This window comes from Drosophila grimshawi, unplaced genomic scaffold, assembly GCF_018153295.1.
Source record: "Drosophila grimshawi isolate 15287-2541.00 unplaced genomic scaffold, ASM1815329v1 contig_848, whole genome shotgun sequence".
Lineage (NCBI taxonomy): Eukaryota > Metazoa > Arthropoda > Insecta > Diptera > Drosophilidae > Drosophila > Drosophila grimshawi.
Window position 1 is genome coordinate 2,654,875 of NW_025063692.1, and position 20,254 is coordinate 2,675,128.

The 20,254-nt window shown below is 39.1% G+C and overlaps 1 protein-coding gene across 2 annotated transcripts; it reads left to right on the top strand.

Annotated features, from left to right (window-relative positions):
- The first annotated feature begins 25 nt into the window (after positions 1-25).
- LOC6569241 (protein TIS11) lies at positions 26-19,317 on the top strand. 2 transcript variants are annotated; one of them, XM_001995660.2, is made up of 4 exons: positions 26-203; positions 1,366-1,803; positions 17,150-17,529; positions 17,904-19,317. In XM_001995660.2, the coding sequence occupies exons 2-4, from the start codon at positions 1,702-1,704 to the stop codon at positions 18,853-18,855; spliced, it is 1,434 nt and encodes a 477-aa protein (XP_001995696.2). In that variant the 5' UTR covers positions 26-203; positions 1,366-1,701; the 3' UTR covers positions 18,856-19,317. The 2 variants fall into 2 exon arrangements, with proteins under 2 accessions (XP_001995696.2, XP_032597278.1); XM_032741387.2 differs by having other exon boundaries at positions 79-178; positions 17,904-19,274.
- Positions 19,318-20,254: the final 937 nt, after the last annotated feature.

Here is a 20,254-nt window from a genome sequence, read left to right on the forward strand (position 1 = left end):
GCACACGATCTAACATATTTTCGATATTGTTAATGCTGTCGTCGATGGACTACCATCGCTACAGTGGGATAACAGTTCATATTTGTAACATTCATTATTGAGAGCGGACGTGTTTTTTGCCTGCTGCACAAAAACTAAGGTGCAAAACGTGCCAGGATATTTTGCAACTCGTATTTAAGTTAGTTTTTGTGCTCAGCAGTAAAGTAAGCCAAAAGTGTGATTGTGTTGTGATTAAACAATTTTTTTTTTTAATTAAATTCAATTTGATTTTATATGCGATCGACAATTGATCAAGAGTAGGCGGCGACAAATTTGTTATTGAAACATTTAAGAAAAAAAAGAAATAACCGCAATTTCAATTGCCAATTGCTTTAAATTATTTATTTCATTTTTGTTTTGTTTTTGTTTTTTGTTCGCCACTGCAATTGAATAGTGTGTGTGGAGTGCGCGGGAATTTTGAAGCGTGATTCTGCTGTGATCGTTTCTTCCTAGCTAATCAAAAAAATTGAATTTTTCAAATAGGCGCGCACAAATTCGAGTCGACAAAGGACCGAACTGCGCAGACTGTGTGCAAAATAAGCCAAAGAGGACACAACATATAATTACAAAAAAAAAAGCAAGACAAAAAACAGAATAAAAATAAAAAAGAAATTAGAAATAAAAATGAAGAAGGAGAAGGAGAATCCACGACAATAACAAAGTCTGCCTTTGACTGGCTGCCTGCGTTTGTTCTGCTTGCGCAGCACAAAATTACACACGAACACTAACAGAGACAGACATGTGATTTGAGCTGAAATACGAACACTGAAAGGCACACACACAGACACACACAGAACGAACACAATCGCAGTTGAGCCGTGTGAGTAAAGAACACGAAAGAACGACGAGACGACGACAAGCTTATCTGTTGCCACTGAGAACGAAAACGAAGACGACAAAAGCAAAGCAAACACCAACAACAACAATAATAATAACGCTCGCCTGTTTTGAAACACAAGAAAAAAAAAACCAACCACTACATACAAATAAAAAGGGACAAGACAGACGCGTTGAATTTTTAAGTCAGTCTTGCTCTCTCTCGCTCCTACGCCTATTTTATGTTTGACACATGTGCGTGAAAATCCTTTTTTGAGAGCCGAGCCGGCTCGCATTCGAGCGCAATCGTAGCACACAACACACCAACACACAGGCACGCACATGCACATGCGCACACACACCCACACACACGAGAAATGCACGTGTAGCTGTATTTGTGTATGTTTTATGTGTTTTTTTTTTTTGCCTTCTCCGCGAGTCTCAATTCAATTCGGAGTGGAATTCTTTCTAACGCTGTCGTTGTTTTTCTCGTTTCTCTTCCTCTTCTAGCTTGTTGATTGAAATGCAACACGCGCAGCGCAATAATAAAAGCAACATCAAAAACGAACTACAATTTAACTAGCAAATATCAAAAATTTCAAGAAGCCATAAACGTTCACTAGTGCAAATACAAATAATAAAAAATTACAAAATTTAAAATACAAATTTTAAAACAAATTCAACAGTCAGCAAAAGAATTAATAAAACAAAAAAAAACACAAAACGTCCAGCAAATATTAATAATAACAACAACAACAAAGATAAAAGAGTTCGTCGTTTTTTGCGCTGTCCAGTGAAATACGAGAGTGCCGAGTGAAGAAAGAACGAACAACAAAAGCAACCAAAATGTCTGCGACAATTGTTCAAAAATCATCAGCAACTGCAAATATCGTCGGCGGCGGCAATTCACACTATTTCGAGTGCGATGATGACATATTCCAGGCAGTGGTAAGTCTACAAAAAAGTCTACACTATGCTCAGGATATATAAAAAAAAAACTAAAAAAAAAAACTAGTGAAATGTGCATTTTGTCAACATTTCTTTTTATTAGTCTCGATCAGTTGATTCACAATTATATTTTGGTTGCAAAACACAAGTCTTACGAGTTGAACAAAAACAAATAAACGAAGAATAATAATAATAAATAACAATCAACTGATAAGGCAGTTGTTGTTGTTGTTGATAAGTGGGCAGGTGGCAAAAGCGTCCTGTCTTTCTTTCATTTAGTATTACCAGCTGTAACTGGCTGTAAAATACTGTTTGCATTGGTCGTCATCATTAAAAATACATATATAAATAAATATATATATATATATATGTGAGAGAAAAAAAGCTCATGATCATCTACACATATTTAAATGTCTGCTGCTGCTGCGACGACAGCGTCAGCGTCTCCGTCAACAGAAGCAGCAGTAACAGCTGTTGTTGTTGTTGATCGACAACAAATTCGATTAAGTCAGTAAGTTCCGGGTTTGGATTTTCGTTTAGTTTTTTTTTTTTCCTTTTGCTTTTATTGTTTGGAGAGGCTGAGTTAAGCTGAGCTGAGCGGAGCAAAAGAGCCTCAAGTTTAAAGTTATTGCCGTGACTCGATTGCGGTTACGTGCAAAGTTGTTGCCATTAACGCGGCAAATTGGTGGTAGGCGAATTGGAAGGGGGCTCACTGCTGCTTTAAAGTAGATATTGTTTTCGCGTAAGACAACAACAACTAGAACAGCAACGCAGAGCTGAGTGCACTGCCGGACGGGTCAAGTAGAACCAACTATGTACAATGAGCGACAATAAACGGCACACACACACACACGCACGCACGCACACACAGCGGCATCCACATTTGTAACAGGTTGATGTCCGATAAAATTTGCAAAGCTTTTGTTTTTTGTGCGTTTGTTTTTGATTTTGTCGTGTGTTGTGTTTTTCTGTTTGATTGCCTGAACTTTGCTTGGCTTGTTATCGATTGTTATTGAATGGCTGCAAACTGATTATTGCAATGCAATGGAAAATATTTGGTTGTCATAATCGCGATCGCCTGTCATTACACAGCACTTTTTTCTCCTCTCTTTTATTTTGACAACTGCAACTGTTACAACGGCAGCAGCAGCAGTAGGCAAAGCAATAGCAACAAATTGCCGCTGAAAGCGAAAGGGCGCATATATATATATATATATATATAATATATATGTGTGTGTGTGTATGTATATCTATTAATATGTATGTGTAATACACACACAAGCATAACTGAAACTGAAACTGCTGCAACAAGCGAACGATCAGCGCTTGTTGTTGTTTGTTGCTTTTGTTTCTTGCGGTCGCTGCTTTTGTTTTGCGCAGGCGACAAGTTTGTCCGTAACAATATCGCAAATGCAAAAACACGTTTCGTATGTATTAAATTTTTATTTTTTTTATCATCATTTCTGCTACTGCTGCTTTGCATGTCGCATGTGCTTTTCTTTTCTTTTTTTTTTGCTTTTTGTGCTCGCAAAATGCGTTCACTTTTTTATTTGTTGTCAGGTGGATGAAGCTGCTGCTGCTTGTTGCTCAGCTGAAATTCACTTTTTCGCATAACTTTTGATTTCGTCGTCGTCGTCTCGTAGTTGCTGCTGCTGCTGCTGTTGATGTTGCTGTTGTTGCTGCTACTGCTGTTTCGTTACTTTTATTATGAAATTTAAATGCACAGTTGTTGTTGTTTTTGCTGCTGTGTGCTTGCTTGGTTAGTTAGCTTGCTGTTGTTGTTGTTGTTGTTGCTGCTGCTGACTTTTGGTTGCGCCCAAAAACAAAATGCTTAGTTTCTTATATCAAATCCTCATAGCTTCGTAATCAAATTTCGTTTATATACATATAAATAAATATATGTATATATATAGTTATATATTTATATTTATGTATGCACATCTACTTGAGTTAAGCAGCGGACTGCGAGGCCAAAGGGACAGCGGCACTTTTTCTTACTTACGAACGAACCAGCGACCACTTTTTACGAATATAATTCCATTTCCTGCCAAGGCGATAACAACGCCGTCGCGGCCGCTGCATTGTAGACATGCACACAAACAAACAGACACACAGATATATATATATATATATATATACATATATATGCATATGCATGTATAAATGCATGCATACAAATGTATGTGTATGTGTGCGCATGTCCCGACGTCGCGTCGTCGCCATTGCTGTGACTCCGACTCTGGCTGCGACTACCTACCTACCTAAGAAGAAGCAGCAGTCGCAGACGCAGCAACAACAACAACAACACCATAAGAGAAGAGGGGATGGAGAATTTCTTTAGCTCCTCTCGCCTGGAACTTCAATTCATTTCGATGCGATACGATTGAACACAATTCGATTAATATGCAATCCAAGCCTTCGTTCGCAGGTCAACTTAACTCGTATATATGTGTGTGTGTCGGAGTTGCGTGCACCCACACACATGCAGATCCATAGATACAGCAACATGTTGCCAAAGCAAGCAGCCGAATGTGCAAGCTTTTATTTTATTTTGTGTATTTATATATATTGTTAATTTGTTTTTTTTTTTTTTTGCGGTTTTCTGTTTTAGTAATGCAATTTAACAAAAATACAAAATATATATGCATATAAATTATTTGCGTGCCAGTTACTGACGATTGCTGCTGCTGTAGCTTATTATTATTATTATTATTATCGTTGAGTTGTAAAACAAGAAATAAAAAAAAATATTTAAAAAAAAACGAACGGACAAACGAGCAGAGCGAAATAAATAAATAAATATGTATGAGTTGTGTTGTTATACATGTGTCTGTGTGTATATGTGTGTATCAATACCGTGAACGTCTCTACGTCTGTCTGTCTGTCGGCCGTTGAGTGTGTGCACTCGTGCGATGTCGTCGCTCATCGTTCGCTATCTCCCACACCAACAACAATAACAACAGCAACATCAGCGTCACCCGCTATGTATGAGCCCCACTTGCCCTCTCACTTGCACTTACTAGCTCTCACGATCTTGACTGCGACGCGCTTATTGAGCGAGGAGTCAAGCAATCGCCTCCTCTCCTGCTCGCCTGCCGCCTGCCTGCCATCCACTTCATATTCTATTGTCATTGCCTGGCGCAGTTGTTGTTGTTGTAATCTTAAAATTGTCTTCATATGCGCTTTATGTTGCTGTTGTTGTTGCTGTTTGTTGCTGCTGCTTGTTGCTGCTGCTGCCTTGCTAATGGTCGCTCAATTGAGTGCCAAAGTACGTACATATGTATGTGTGTGCACATATGCGTAAGTGTGTGCGTGTCTCTGTTATATTTCTTGCGGTGGGGTCGACGCGGCTCGTTGGGCGCCTTCAGGGACAGAGGCAGAGACAGAGACGGATACGGAGAGAAATATGGTTAGTGACAGACAGCAACAATAAAAGTAATAGTAACAATAACAATAACTACGATAAATGATCGAATCTTTAACCTAAATGTTAACTTACAATATTAAATACATTTTGAAGCATTAAAGTATTCCAACTAAACAACTGTTTATTGTATTTATATATGCATGGGAATAAATATAAATGTGTGTGTGTATGCGTGTGCGAGTGTGTTTGTAGTCAACACACCGTTATCACAGTGTGTTGAAATGCAGGATGTTAGAGGTTAACTACAGATTGATGACTTTGACAACAAATTTCATTTAATCTCGAGCTAAACACAGCAAATACATTGAGATACATATGACCGCCCCCTTTTTATACCTGACAACGCCCATGACTAAATTAAAAACGGTTTAAATTTGACGGCTTTAGTGAATCTTGTTCTCTTGGCATTGGACCTATGACCTATGATCTGACGTTGAAATTGACCCAACCGCAAATTAATCAAGTTAAATTCAACTATTTAGTAAATGCTCAAATGACAAATAAATTTCAGCAAATTAAGCTAATAATTCAATAATGAATTACTAGGTGGCAGTACGTGTTTTGGTCACCTTTCATTATTCAAAACTTCAAAAATATATTGTATTATATATACTAGTACAGATTATATACATTTGCATTTGGTGAAGTTTCGAATGACGCAACTTATGTTGAGAAGTGTGTATTTGTGTGTGTGTTTTAGGTGGGGGGGGTTGTGTTTAAATGTGATATGTGTGTTGACCCTGTTTGTATTTCAGTCTTATTTTCAATTCATATTTTCTGTGCAGGGGGTTTTTCTGCTGCAATTATTATTACAGCATGCGATTATTTATTATGATTGTTATTGGTATTTTTTTTTATTATTTATATATTTTTTTGTGGATGAAATTTTGTTAGGCAAATGTTTACGCTTATTTCGTTATTTTAATGCGGGCTCTAGAAAACAGTGATAAGCGGGCCGTTAAGACTGTGGGGGAGAGCGGGAAGGGGGGCAGTGGAGTGGACGACAGCTCGAAATTCCCGCAACGCAGAAGGCAACGTTAATTTGTATTATTTATCATTTTGTTTTTGCTTGCAACATCACTTTTTTTCTTTCCTTTTCCTTTTTCTCCTCATTCCAAAACACAAAACAAAAAAGATATATATTTATATATGTATATATAAAAAATTCAAGAAAAACAAAGACATCAACGAAATGAAGAAGCAGAAAACAACAAAAAAAAACAGCTAAAAATTCAATCGCAATCGATTTCGAGTTCGAATTCGAATCGAATCTATTATATAATGAAGTTGCTGCTGTCTGCGCAGACGTCGACGGCAGCAGAGACTTTTGCGGCCGCCGTTTATTTCGTAGATTTCCATTCACATTCACTGTCGCTTTTTGATTACTTACTGTTGATTTTGTTGTTGCTGTTGTCGTCGGCTGATTCGCTTTTCTGCGGGCAGGCGTCGCCATCGTCGTCTGCTCTTTCAACTGGTTTAAGGGGACGACAACAGCCACAAACGACTACATTTGCCTGTGCTGGGAGAGCAGCACAGATCACATTTGCTAGAGAGAGCGCGAGAGCGAGAGAATGCGTGCATTTGCTGCTTGTTGTTATCGTTGTTGTTGTTGCTGCGTTCTAAACGGCCTGCTTGTAACTGTAAGCTACCCCCCCCACCATCCACCAGACACATACATACATACGCAGCCCGCGCGACTCCCTCTTGTCTTGCGACCACGTGTTCAGCATATTCCCAACATGTTGGCCCCGACATCAACTCTGCTGGGTCTGCCTGCCTGTCTGTCTGTGTGTGTTTGCCTGCTGCCCCTTCCCATTCCTTGAATTCCCTTTCCCGGCCGTGCCTTGCCAGGCCTTGCCGGCCAGCCTGCCTTCCTGCATAGCCTGTTTAGCACTGTGTTACTTTGTTGCTGTTGTTATTTTTATTTTTATTATACTGCCTTTGGTTTAGCTGTTGTTGCTGTTGTTTGCCTTGTGAGTTTTCGGTTGAGGGTTATCAAATTGCCGATATATATTGGCGCAGGCAACAGGCAAGGAGCTGTGGAGTGTGTGTTAGTCTGCAAGGGGAAGGATGAGGAGGAGGAGGAACAGCACGAAACAGAGTCCAAAACGTATATGAGAAATACAAACAAACCAAAGCGACCACTTCTGTGTGTTATGTGTGTGTGTGTTTTCAGGCAGCCAACCTAATCTACCCCCTACCCCTATATTTAATTCACTCCCCCCCCCCACATGATAGATTATCAAGTGCACCTTATTTGATTCCGAAAAACATAATTTATATACATTGTATATTTTTATAAGCATGCATAATTGTATATTCTTTATTTTATTTATATTTTTAACTGCATAATGAAAAAGTGCTTGACAGATCAACATTTTAATGTTATAAATTGTTTTGTTTTAGATTCTATGGATTCGATTTGAAATTAATCTCTTGCAAATGTTGAGCATCATATTGATTTGAAAATGTACTGAAAAATATCAAATTGAAGAATTTGAATGTAATTCCAGCTACCAATACTAGTTCTATCGTTCTTATTTTTGATAAGGGAATTCGTATGCGTCTTATTTGTTTCTACTGTAAATATATATATAAATATATATATATATACGGACAAAACTTATGATCTTTGGTGCCATTCTTTGCTACCCTGTTGCTGCTGCTGCTTCTTCTTCTACTCGCTCGCTTACTATTCAGTTTTCAGTTTTGCTTATCGCTCGTCCGAAAGCAACAAGAAAAAAAGAAAGAAAAAAAAACAGAAAAAAGATTATTATTATATGAACTAACTAACCCAATAATAAGTATTCTTATCTAATTAAATCACACACACACACATTAAGTCAGGGAAAGAGAGAGAGAGAGAGGCAAACTGTGCGTGTTGTGTCAAACAAAAAAGTGTCAGCAAGGGGTCTCGGAGCTGCCAGATAGCAGCACATAAAACGGAGGGGAAGTGGCAGGGGTTGCTTCTAGAGCTGTCACAGCAATAAAAAAAAAAGCAACAACAACATGTACACATGTTTTGTTCTTTTTTTCGAATGTGCTTCATTACTTCTTCTTGTAATGCATTTGCTTGCTTGAGTTTGAAGTGCACCCTGATCAGCCATATATCGCATATATACATCTACATCTACGTCTGCAACTACATCTATACATATGCATATACGTATACATTCTCGAACATTAACGAAACGTCAAAAGTGTTTGTTCTTCTTCTTGCTGTTGTTATTGTTGTTGTTGCTGTTTACTGATAAGCGCTAAGAACTTTGATATAGAGCAGCAAAAGAGAACAAGAATAACAACAACCGCAAGAAGCACATCAACAAGTGGTTGCGTCTGGCGCACACATGACAGGAGTGAAAAGGTGCCGGATCAGCGGATAGAGCGAAACAGAGAGAGAGAGAGAGAGAGCAAGTAAGTGCGTACGTGCGTGAGTGAGTAAAAGAGCGTATCAGAAAGAGCATGTGTAAGGGATATTGTAATGACATTCAAGCTGAAAGCTTTGCTCCAAAAAGCAGAGAGGGAGAGGGAAGCAGAAACAGCATGGGTGGGAGGACGTTATTTTTGAAATTACATTATTGCATTTAATTGGCTTGTAACTCAAAACACTTGTTTTGCGAGCTAAAAAGCTTAATTATCAACTGAGATAAAAAGCATAGAGGACAGAGAGAAGATAGAGAGAGATCTAAGCTTTAAGAATCCAATCGGGAATAACGGCAATAAGAACAACCCGACAACGAACGTTAAGTTGATGTCGATGTCGATGACGATGACAATAATATATTGATGTCGTAAATTCGTCGAGTTGAAACACTCACAAATACACAATATATATAAATGTGTAGTCTAAGGCTGTATGACTGTATGTACATAAGTAAAAATGTACACATACACATTAACAAACAAAATATGTAAGTGCGTAGAGAGTGAGGAACGCCGATAAGGTTTGACACTCTGCCACAGCGCGCTGATAGCCAGCGGGCAACCACAACAGCATTATTATTGTTGTGAAGGGGAACGGGAAAGAAGGACAAATGGAGCAGTATTGTCTGCCATTGGTGGTGTGGTGAGTGGTGGGGGAAAATCAAAGCAGCAAATGAACATGCATCTGTTAATCGATAGTCGATAAAAGCACCAAAGATGGCAAGTTCAATTCAAGTATAAATATATATAAATAGTAACTGTTATGTAGATCAGCTGTAGACTACACATATTATGTATGTCAGCTTATCAGTTTGGCAATATGCATACATACATACATACACACATACATACTGTACAGTTGTGTGCGTGTTTATTTTGAAAGCAAAACAGAGAAATGCCGCTGCTGTTTACTACTTTTATCATCTTAAGTTTCTGCTTCTGGTGGGAGGGGGGGTGAGGGGGGGGAATTGTTGTTCTACATGCGATTAAAGAGATTGTCAGAAAAGAACACAATTTTGGTTTTATCTCTATAAAGTAGAAACGTACGAACATATGTACAAATGATTTTTTTAGATCATTTCAGTAGAGAGCAGATAACAGATAACAGATGCAAATAATATATTAAGAACGGAAACAGAATTCCACACGACCTTACTGGTATTTGCTTAAAAATATGTTAAAAATACAGACAGACTGTTTTTGTTCATGATGAGCATTGTATTTCCTGTATTGATTAACAGATCTGGGCTCAAACAATTATAACTACATATGAATGTCGAAGGCTATGAAATAAGGCATAAATTCAAAAAAGAATGCTCCTCATATCGGGTGTGCACTATGACATATCGTATCCAATCGCGACAATAGTTTCTGCTCGAGATTGATTAATACAATTTCGGCATTAACATCCCATTTGAAATGCAACTATCCTAAATACATAAATACATACAAACGAACACACATATATATATATACATATATATATATACACGCATTAGCGTAACGAAATTGACATCTCTCCATAAGATTTCCATACTTGTACAGCCTTCTCTATTACAATACGTACATGTATATGTCTTTACATGTGTGTGTGTGTCCCCATTTTGCGTGCCCTTTTCTCGTATTTGTTGTTTCCTTTGCGTCTCTCTCTCTCACTTATTATCTGGCACGCAACTTGCAATTTCGATTACAACTTTAAATCGGAAACTGCAATCGATTGCACAACATTTCAATGTAATCGCGCTAGCGTGTCGTGTGTAGAGTGGAGAGTGGGAGAGAAATTTGTACGAATCATGCTTGGTTTGGTTAGCTTTTTTTTTAGCCTACAGTTGTTTTAATTGTCTTTGGGTTTTCGGTTTTGCTATTTTGCTTAGCAAACAACAATTGCAACATTTTTTTCTTTCTTTATTTTTTTTTTGTCGTTGCTCGTAGAGGGCAAATCCAAATGGTAAAATGCGAAAACTGCGCACACGCAACAGCAAAAAAGCAACAAATGTGCGCCCTGCATTGCGACAGCCAGCAGCATTGTTGTAAGCGGCAAGAAGAAGAAACAACAGCAGAATAAACAGCAGCAACAACAACAGCAGCAGCAGCAGCGAGATATTTAATTTATTATATATGAATGGAAACCCTTCGACTTTGTGGCGGATTCGCTTTTTGTTTTTATTTCGTTTATTTTTTTCTTTTTCTGCTTTTTTGATTTTTTATTTGTTAGTCGCTTTTGTTGGGTTTTTTAATGGTTGTTGTGCTCCGAATTTAGCAAGGCCAAGTTGTTGTTGCTGCTTAATGTTTGTGAAGTTTTCTTTTATTGTATTTTATTATGTGTGCAGTGCTGTGTTATTATTATGTATTGTGTGTATTTCATGTATGTATGTATGCGTGTGTGTGTGTGTGTGTGTGTCTGTCTGCCTGCCTGCTGGAGCCGGTTCGAACAACGACTTCGAAAGAGGAAGCCAAGCTAAGCGTCGACATCGACACCGACGTCGACGTCAACGTCAACGATTGGCAATGAAACGAAACTGGCACGACGCGACGTCAGCAGCGACGCATGCGTCGGCGCGTCTTCGCGTCATTGCTTAACGATTGCGTCTCGCTTGCGCATGCGCTGCCTTTACGCCTGCCATCGCCTTACCTTCTCGCTTGTGCATGCATGTGTGTGTATATTTCTGTGTGTGTGTGTGTCTGCTTGCGCTTACCAAATATTAACAACGGACGCACAATGAAAACGACACGAAAATGTGAAATGCTTAAATCGACCTAGACCTCAATCGATGCTTGGGCCAAGTTGGTCGCCCTACCTAACACCCCCTCCCCGGCCCTCCACTACTCCTCGCCCTTTCCCCCGCCCTTCTCATTTGCCGTTTCTGTAATTTGTTGCGTTGCGTCGAGTTGAGTTGAGTTGAGTCCAAGCCTTTAGCAACATTATGTAAATAATAACGTGGTAATTGTTGCTTGGCTGGTTTTTCTGATTTTTAGCTGGGGATTTTACATTTGACGAAACCCGGCAGCGACAAAAGTTGCAGACGTCATTGCAATATATATATATATATATATACACATCTATCTATATACAACTGCGCTCAATATAATAGTAGTGTTTACATATGTTTTCAAAAATGTTAAATTGTATTTAAACACAAGCAGTCCAATATTGAACAAAAGTAAACATTAAAAGTTGGCATAGCTATACAATTTATTAACAAATCAAAATTGAACTACATAATTGATTACTTTTATATATTTATTTATACTAAATTATTACTTAAATTGATCACTACAATTGTAGTGGGGTAATAGTGAAGTTTGAACAGCTCTCCCTTTCTAAAAAAAAACTAGATATTTTACAACTTTTAGTTAGTATTTGCGAAATAATTGTATATTCCGAGAAGCACCACTTATTATATTGCTATTATTATCGTGACCGCAACTGTATATAAATGTGTATGCAATAGATTACAGTTACATCTAAAAGATACTCTCATTCTTATTCTCACTCTCTCTCTCCTCCTCTTCTTCTCAATGCCAGTTGAATTTGTTTGTATTTTTGCTTGAATTTGCATTTGCTTTTGATTGATTCGCTGCTCTTCTAATCGATCCTGTGCACGAAGCACGAAACACGATGCAAGTGGCACGAGACACGATGCACGTACATTGACAAACCTCACGTTGCATTGTGTGCTTTATCAGCTCGAGCTGAGTTGTATTTGAATTGTGTCTGTGTGTGTGTGTGAATGAGTGCATTGCTTAGAGTTGACAGCTGGATGACAGTAGAAACAGTAACAACAACAACAACAACATTTAGAATCATGCGATTGGGGGTTCTTGACGTTTGTCGATAGATTTAACAACGATGCCTACTCCTATTTGTTCCCACTCACGCCACCCCTGCCGCCCCACACACAACAGACTGTTCACCAGTTGAGTTGTTGTTGTTCTTGCAACTACTGAGGCTGCAATGGCTGGTAAGGAGGAGGTGTTGGAAGCAAAAACATGCATGCACGCATTAGGCTGCTTGACTTCAGTCGTCGTCTGACTAGGCACTCTCCATGTGTTAATTACCAAGTCAAATTCGCCTTGTGACAATTAAAACGATCGACTTGTGTGCGGAGGGAGGGGGTGGGGGGAAGGTTGGTGTGAAGTGTGTTTGTTGTTGTTTTGCATTTTGTGCAAGGAAGAAATTTGTGTTGTTGCCTTGCTTAATTGCTGATCGAGAGAGGAAGATAGAAGGGGTGGGGTGTGTGTAGAGTTCTGCTCACAATTGTATCGATAACTTGAATGTCGATCGTCAGTTTAGTTAAAGGCAGGTTATCGATTGACGAGTGCCCTGAACTTTAATTGAATTGTTTGCAAATTGATGATAAAGCAATCGATTTCAACTTTGTTGCAATCAGTATTAATGCATTAAGCATTAATTGTCATGATATGATATGTGGTCTCGGTATTTCCACATTCATTTCGATTATTAGCCGCAAAAATTTGTCGCTTCTGCTGCTGTTTTTTTCCAGGCCAGGCCAGGGCAGGCCAGGCCAGGCTGGGCTTCCAGTTTTGACAAATACTCGTAACTAATTGTTAATTTTATTCATTCCCTCTCCAATCTAGCTTGAAATGGATGTACATAACTCTACATATATATTTAGATGTCGATGTCGAGATATATACATGCATATATAAGCTCCCCCAAGCACTCCCCTTTTCCCTGAAAACCACAAAAACTTTGTTACCTGTTCGTGCAGGTTGTTGTTGATGCTGTTGTTCTTGTTGTTGTTTTTGCTTTGGCATTATAAATAACACCTATAATAACTATGTATTCATTTTCATTTCGCGTATATGTAGTAAATGTACACATATACACACACACGCACATACATACATATAGACGACTCCCCCAGACGCCCCCAAACCTACCTGTTCCAAAGCTTTGTGCTTCAATCTGTGTGAGCAGAATAAAGAGCGACTCTGTCTCCCTCTCTAGCTCAGTCGCTCATTCACTCCTACTCTTTCTCTCCCTCTGCTACTGCTACAGAGCAAGTGTATGTGTGTGTGTGTGTATTGGTGTTAGCTCATCGAGGTTATGGATATTGCGTTGTCGTCGTCGTGGTTTTTGTTGTTGGCTTTATAAACCAGTTAGTCAGTCAAGCAGTCTTCAGCATCACACAGACACACATGCACATAAATAAATATATATGTGTATCTATATATATATCTGTATATATATATATATGTGTGTGTGTGTGTGCGAACGTGTTTACGAGACAACAGCAGCCAAGTCAAGCCAAGCCAAGCCAAGCCAGGCCAAGCCAACGTTAACCCAACAACAGAAACAACAACAACAACAACAGCAGCAGCAACAGCAACAAAAATCTTACCTAACAGCGCCTAATACATACTTATTTACATAAGTACACACATACACTCATATTAACATACATTTATGTATTGTAATCATATGTTTGATTTTTATGCTTGAAGATGAGAAAATATTTACATACTATATACATATGTATGTGTGTGTCTGCATAAAATGTCAAATTAAGAGTTGATGTGCCAAATCCAAATCCAACCGGAACTAGCAAAGCACTTGCTTCGCTCTCTCTTTCTCTCTCTCTCTCTCTCTCTCTCTCTCTCTCTCTCTCTCAAAACGAATGGTAAAAGGCGACAGAATCAAGAGAAATTCGCAACAGCAGCTTCAACAGCAGCGTAATAGCATAATGGTAACAGCCAACAGCAACATGTGTACAAGGAAAATGTTGCCAACATCGTTCAACTAAAGAGAAAGACGAGGAAGCAGAAGCAGAAGTAGAAGAAGCAGCAACACGCAAAAGCCAGACTGCTAAGAAAAGTAAACTTATTTTCATTTTCAAATGAAAGGGAAATTCTCACCTAGATGAAAGACGGCACACACACACACACACATGCATAGAAACTTGTAGTCTCTTGGTTAACCATAAATACATGAAAACACTCACACACATGCACATGACGTCTGCGTATATAGCGCAAAAAGCAAAAGCAAAAAAGAAAGAAAAAAAGCCACACACACACAGCCACAACAAGAGTTTTGCATTGGCCTCAGTCGACGTTGACGTCGCTGCTCTGATCTATTTGTCTCTGTTTTCATTGTACGGCGGGAGTGTCACTAGCCCCGCACCCTCCCTCCCTTCTTATTGGTGATTGGGCATAGGGTATACCGGGTATCGGGTTGTACTCCTGTTTATCTTGTCTTTTGTGCACATATATATTTATATATATATATATATAAATATACATATATATATATACATATATTATATACAGAGATGAATGCGCGGCCAACTTGAAGTTGTTTTGAACACGTTTAAGTGTTGCGTCGTCTTCGTCTTCGTCGTCTTTCTGCCCCCTGTCTTCCACTCAGTGATTGCCTTGCTTTGCCTTGCCTGCCTGTGTGTGTGTTTGTGTGTGTAGTAGTGGTACTTTATGCAAGCAAAGCTTAAGCGGCAGGCAATGATGCCGTAAGCGCAAAGTTGGTCATAACAATCGTAAAAGTTTGCCAACTTGTTGCGCAGACTAGTTGCGTTTGAGCGTTGCCGGACTGTCGACAAATATCAGCTGAGCTCGACGACCGACGGGTTCCCTTTGCAAAAATTGAGTAAAACTTAAGACAAAAACAAATTTGCATAGAATTATTATCTAGTGGGGAAATAGAAAAGACGAATAACGAATGATGACGAATGAAATGCAGATATTGTGCGAGAGTTCCGTTCCAAATTCGATAAATCGCCAAGTGTGAACCCACTCAAAGCACTTGAAACCGACTCGGCGAATTCACTTGATACAATGAAACTGAACAAAAGTTCATATTTATTTATTTACATCAAGGCATGAATCAGTGCAACCGATAAGCAACTAGCAGCTAGCAGCTAGCTCATTGCAACGATAGCCAAATGAATGACTCAAGAATTATTTAAAGATTACACGTTATGATTATTGATTAAATCGAGCAGAAATAGAGTTGCCATTTGTGAATTAAAAAAATTTAAAAAAAAATTGAATATTTAAATTATTATGCATCAATACATAATTAGCGCTGTTTAATCAAACATATTTCAAGTATCCGCCTGGAAAGTCAGTCTGGCAACACTGTGTGCACAGCCACCGGCCGCGCACGCGTCTCTCTTCGCTGTGTGTATGTGTGTGTGTGTGTGTGTGGAAGTGCGTGTTAACTGCCAACCAGTTTGGCTTGTTGTTGCCTTTTTTCTGTTTTTTTTTCCCAACGGCTGCTGGGCCCAAAAATAAAATGTTTTTGTTTTTGGCCGCGACGGTGACTTCGTCTGCAGCTTCGCTTTGCGGCCTGTTTCGTTTGTTGTGTGCCTGTGTATGGTGTTGTGCTGTGTGTGTGGTGTGTGTTTTGTGTGTTGTTGGCTTGAACTTGAGCTCTATACATATGTAATTGCTCTTGTTGTTGTTGTTCTTCTTCTTCATGCTATTAGTTGCCTGCGCCACTCTCTCTTTCTCTTTCTCTCGCACTCTTTCTGGAAGTCTGCGTGCTTGTGTGTGTGTATGTGTTGTGTTGGTTGGTTGGTTTGTTGGTTTGTTCGTTGTTGGTTGCATAACGTGTTACAGCATCGCACGAAATTGAATAGCAACAACAATAACAATAATAATACAGAAAGAAAGAAAAAAACCGAAACTGATGACGACACACGCAGAGTCGGTCTCGAGTGGGCTGCTTGTGTGTGAGAGAGAGAGAGAGAGAGAGAGAGTGAGCGAGGAGAGTGATGGGGAGGGGTGGGAGGCTGCCGGATTGAGCAGCTGTGTGTGGCTGAGATCTTTGGACGCTGGCGCGCAGTCGCAGCCGCAGTCGACGTTATGTCCGTATGCGTGTTGTTAACGTTGTCATTGTTGTTGTTGTTGTATTGGTTAATGGCTGGAAAATTACATATATTTATAAAAATAGCATTTGGCTTTTATTTGTTATGTTTTTGTTGGTTTTGTTGGTTTTTTTTTTGCAATATCATTACCATTACAAGTGACGGCTGATAGATCCAAAATTAATTTCTAACGACTGCACTGCCGACGTCAGCGTCAACGTCAATGCTAGACAAGCTGCGCAGCAGCAGCAGCAACAACAACAACAACAACGATTGAAAATTGAGTGAGCGCCTTTTGCTTTTGCTCTTTACTCTTTACTTATAGGTCAAGTTAAAAGTAAAAGTATTTTGTGTGCGTGTGTTTGTATATATATATATGTGTGTGTAAGTGTGGCGCCTATTTGAGCGCGTCTCGTTTCTGCTGCTCTGCTTCTGCTCCTTTGCACATTTGTCGTTGTGATTGTTGCTGGCTTTGTTTTGTTGTTCCGAAATGTGCTCGGCCTTTCGTTGGCTGTTGTATGCGTGTGTGTGTGTGTGAGAGAGAGAGAGAGATAGAGATAGAGAGAGAGGTAGAGACGGTGGCAGCGGCGAATATGCGAAAGCTCAGTTCAAAATTAATTGTTTGCTGTTTTGCTTGGCTTTATTGCAGGTTGTCAGTGATATGCAGCAGCAGCAGCCAGCGGATCACATCCTGGACGCCAACATGGAGCAGCACCCAAACGAAAAGGATCTCCATCAGCAGCAGCAGCAGCAGCAGCAACTCCTGCATCAGCAACTGCAGCAACACCGCTTGCACGGACCGCTAACGCGCACAATCTCACAGCCAGCGCAGCGGCAAGTGAATCAACACCAACATCAGCATCAACAACACCAACAGCAACTGCATCAACAACAACAGCAACAGCAGCAGCCGCAAGTACCTTCGCTGGTGACCATTATTGAGAATCTGAGCAACATAACGCTGCATCGCAAGCTGGAGCGGACACAATCGGAACCGCTGCCGCCGCAGCAGCCAATGAATACATCACGGTAAGTCTAAAGCCTAAAGCTCAAATCAAATTTCAAATTAAATTTCAAATCAAATCAAATAAAAGACAGAGAGCGAGAAAAGTTAGCCTGCCAGGTGATCCTCGATGATTAGGCAGGCATTAAACTTTAAGCTTTAAGCTCGTCAAGTATCAATAAATACTCCATAGATGGCGTTGTATCAATCTCATCTAGGAACAAATTGAGTTTGTCGTAAATGTTAATGCAATAAAAATGGTGCAACACAATAATCCTGCTATAACATGCCACTCTCTCTCTCTCTCTCTCTCTCTCTCTTTATAAACACTGAAACTGCTGTCAAACTGACGTGTTAATTCTCTGCCTCTCCTCTATTTCAATTTTCGATGACGACACAGTTACAAGACGGAATTGTGCCGTCCGTATGAGGAGGCCGGCGAGTGCAAATACGGGGAAAAGTGTCAATTCGCCCACGGCTATCACGAGTTGCGCAACTTGCAGCGCCATCCCAAATACAAGACCGAATACTGTCGCACCTTCCACAGCGCTGGATTCTGTCCCTATGGTCCTCGTTGCCATTTTGTGCACAATGCGGACGAGGCTCGTGCGCAGCAGCAGCAGCAGCAACAATTACAACAACAACAACAGGCAGCAGCAGCTGCGCAAGCCAACAAAACGTTCTCAAAGCCCACACAGCTAACCAACACAAACAGCAGCAACAACAACAACAACAACAATATGAATCAATACTTTTTGCCATTGAGTCCGCCGCTGAGCATGAGCACTGGTTCCGATCGTGAATCGCCGACTGGTTCACTCTCGCTTTCGCCGACGAATTCGTTGACAAATTTTCCTTTTCACGATGCAACGGCATATTTAAATATGCCCAACAACAACAACAATATCAGCAACAACAACAACAACAACATCAACAACAACAGCACGGTTAATTCTGGCCAAATCAACTCGAGTGGCGGCTCGTCATCGGCCTCCTCCACCTCGTCTGCCTGTGGACTGGCGCCTGCCACGCCCCCCGACAGCCCAAATGCTCCAATATCGCCGGTGCATACCCCACCGCCCTATGAGAGCAACAACAACAACAGCTGCAGCAAGCAGTTGGTGCAGAAGAGTGCCAGTTCGCCACTGCAACACCAGCATCAGCAGCAGCTGAATGAGGAGGCGCCACGATTGCCCGTCTTCAATCGACTCAGCTCGTCGACAACAGCAGCAAATACAACAACAACAGCAGCAGCAAAAGCAGCGGCAGCCACAATTCTAATGCAAAAATCTCAGACAACAACAATTAATCATCGCTACAACATTAACATTCCCCAGGAGAATTTTTTGTAAACCCTCTCGCCCCCCTCCCTCTCCCCCAAACCATCTCTTTCACTCTCGCAACAAGATCTTTGGCATTCACACAATATATATATATATATATTCCATTTTATTTTATATACCAAAAGCAAAAAAAAAAACAAAAAAAAACTGGACAATTGAAATTTCTGGACTGTACATTCAATATACCCTATATACATGCATAGAAGGGATCCAATGCTCAAGAAAACGTTACACTAAACTACAACAACGTTGCTGCATTTATCGATAACTTATCGATGGCACTTTCCCAACACCCACCCCTCCATATGCACTTGTCGCTTTTGTTTAATATTTATATTCAACAAAATCTAAGCTTAGTAGAAGCCTTAAAAAGTCAGACCTATATGCTATATATATATAATCGATCTATTTCAATATATATATAGTTCGGTAGCATGTCTTCCAATGCATACAAAAAAAAAAAAAAAAAAATACAAAAAATACAAAAAAAAAAACTAAAAAAGGAAAAGAAGAAAACTTTAATTTATTACTACATTTTATGTAATAAACAAATGTTGTGTATATATTTGAGTTGATTTTTGATAAAAGTCTAGCGATAGCGATAACGATACCGATAACGTTACGAATGATATATATGATATGATATGATATACCTCTAAAGTTGATGTGAAAACAACACCAACAACAATAACAAAAAGCAGCAAAAGTAAACACAACAACAAAAATTTTATGAAATTATTATTATGGTTTTTTTTTATAATTATAATTACTTAATTGTTTAAATTCCTGCTGATTTTAAAAAAGAAAGACAGAAAGAGCTAAAACATAATTTATTTTCATATATGCATACAACAACAATTACTGTTAATAATTTATGAAACCGACACACACACATACACACACACACACACAGCCACACACAGCCACACACACAAACACACACACAAACACACACACAAACACACACACAAACACACACACAAACACACACACAAACACACACACAAACACATACACAAACACACACACAAACACACACACAAACACACACACAGACACAAACAGACAAAAACACATTTTTTGACCATTGATAATTTTATTTAATATGCTATATATTCATATTCATATTCATATACATATATCTGTATGTGGTACGAATATATAATAATAATTATAATAATAATAATATCGTTTATTATATGCAAACATATACATACATATTGTGTATATATATATTTTTATAATTTATTTAAACGTACGTTTCTATATATTATATTTTTTTCTTCGGGGTGCAGTTATTAATTCGTAGTCTTATACAAAGCAATATTTATATATACAAATATTTACATATTTACAATATTATATAATGTAATAAACCAACAACTATTTAAACTATTTATAATGGCAA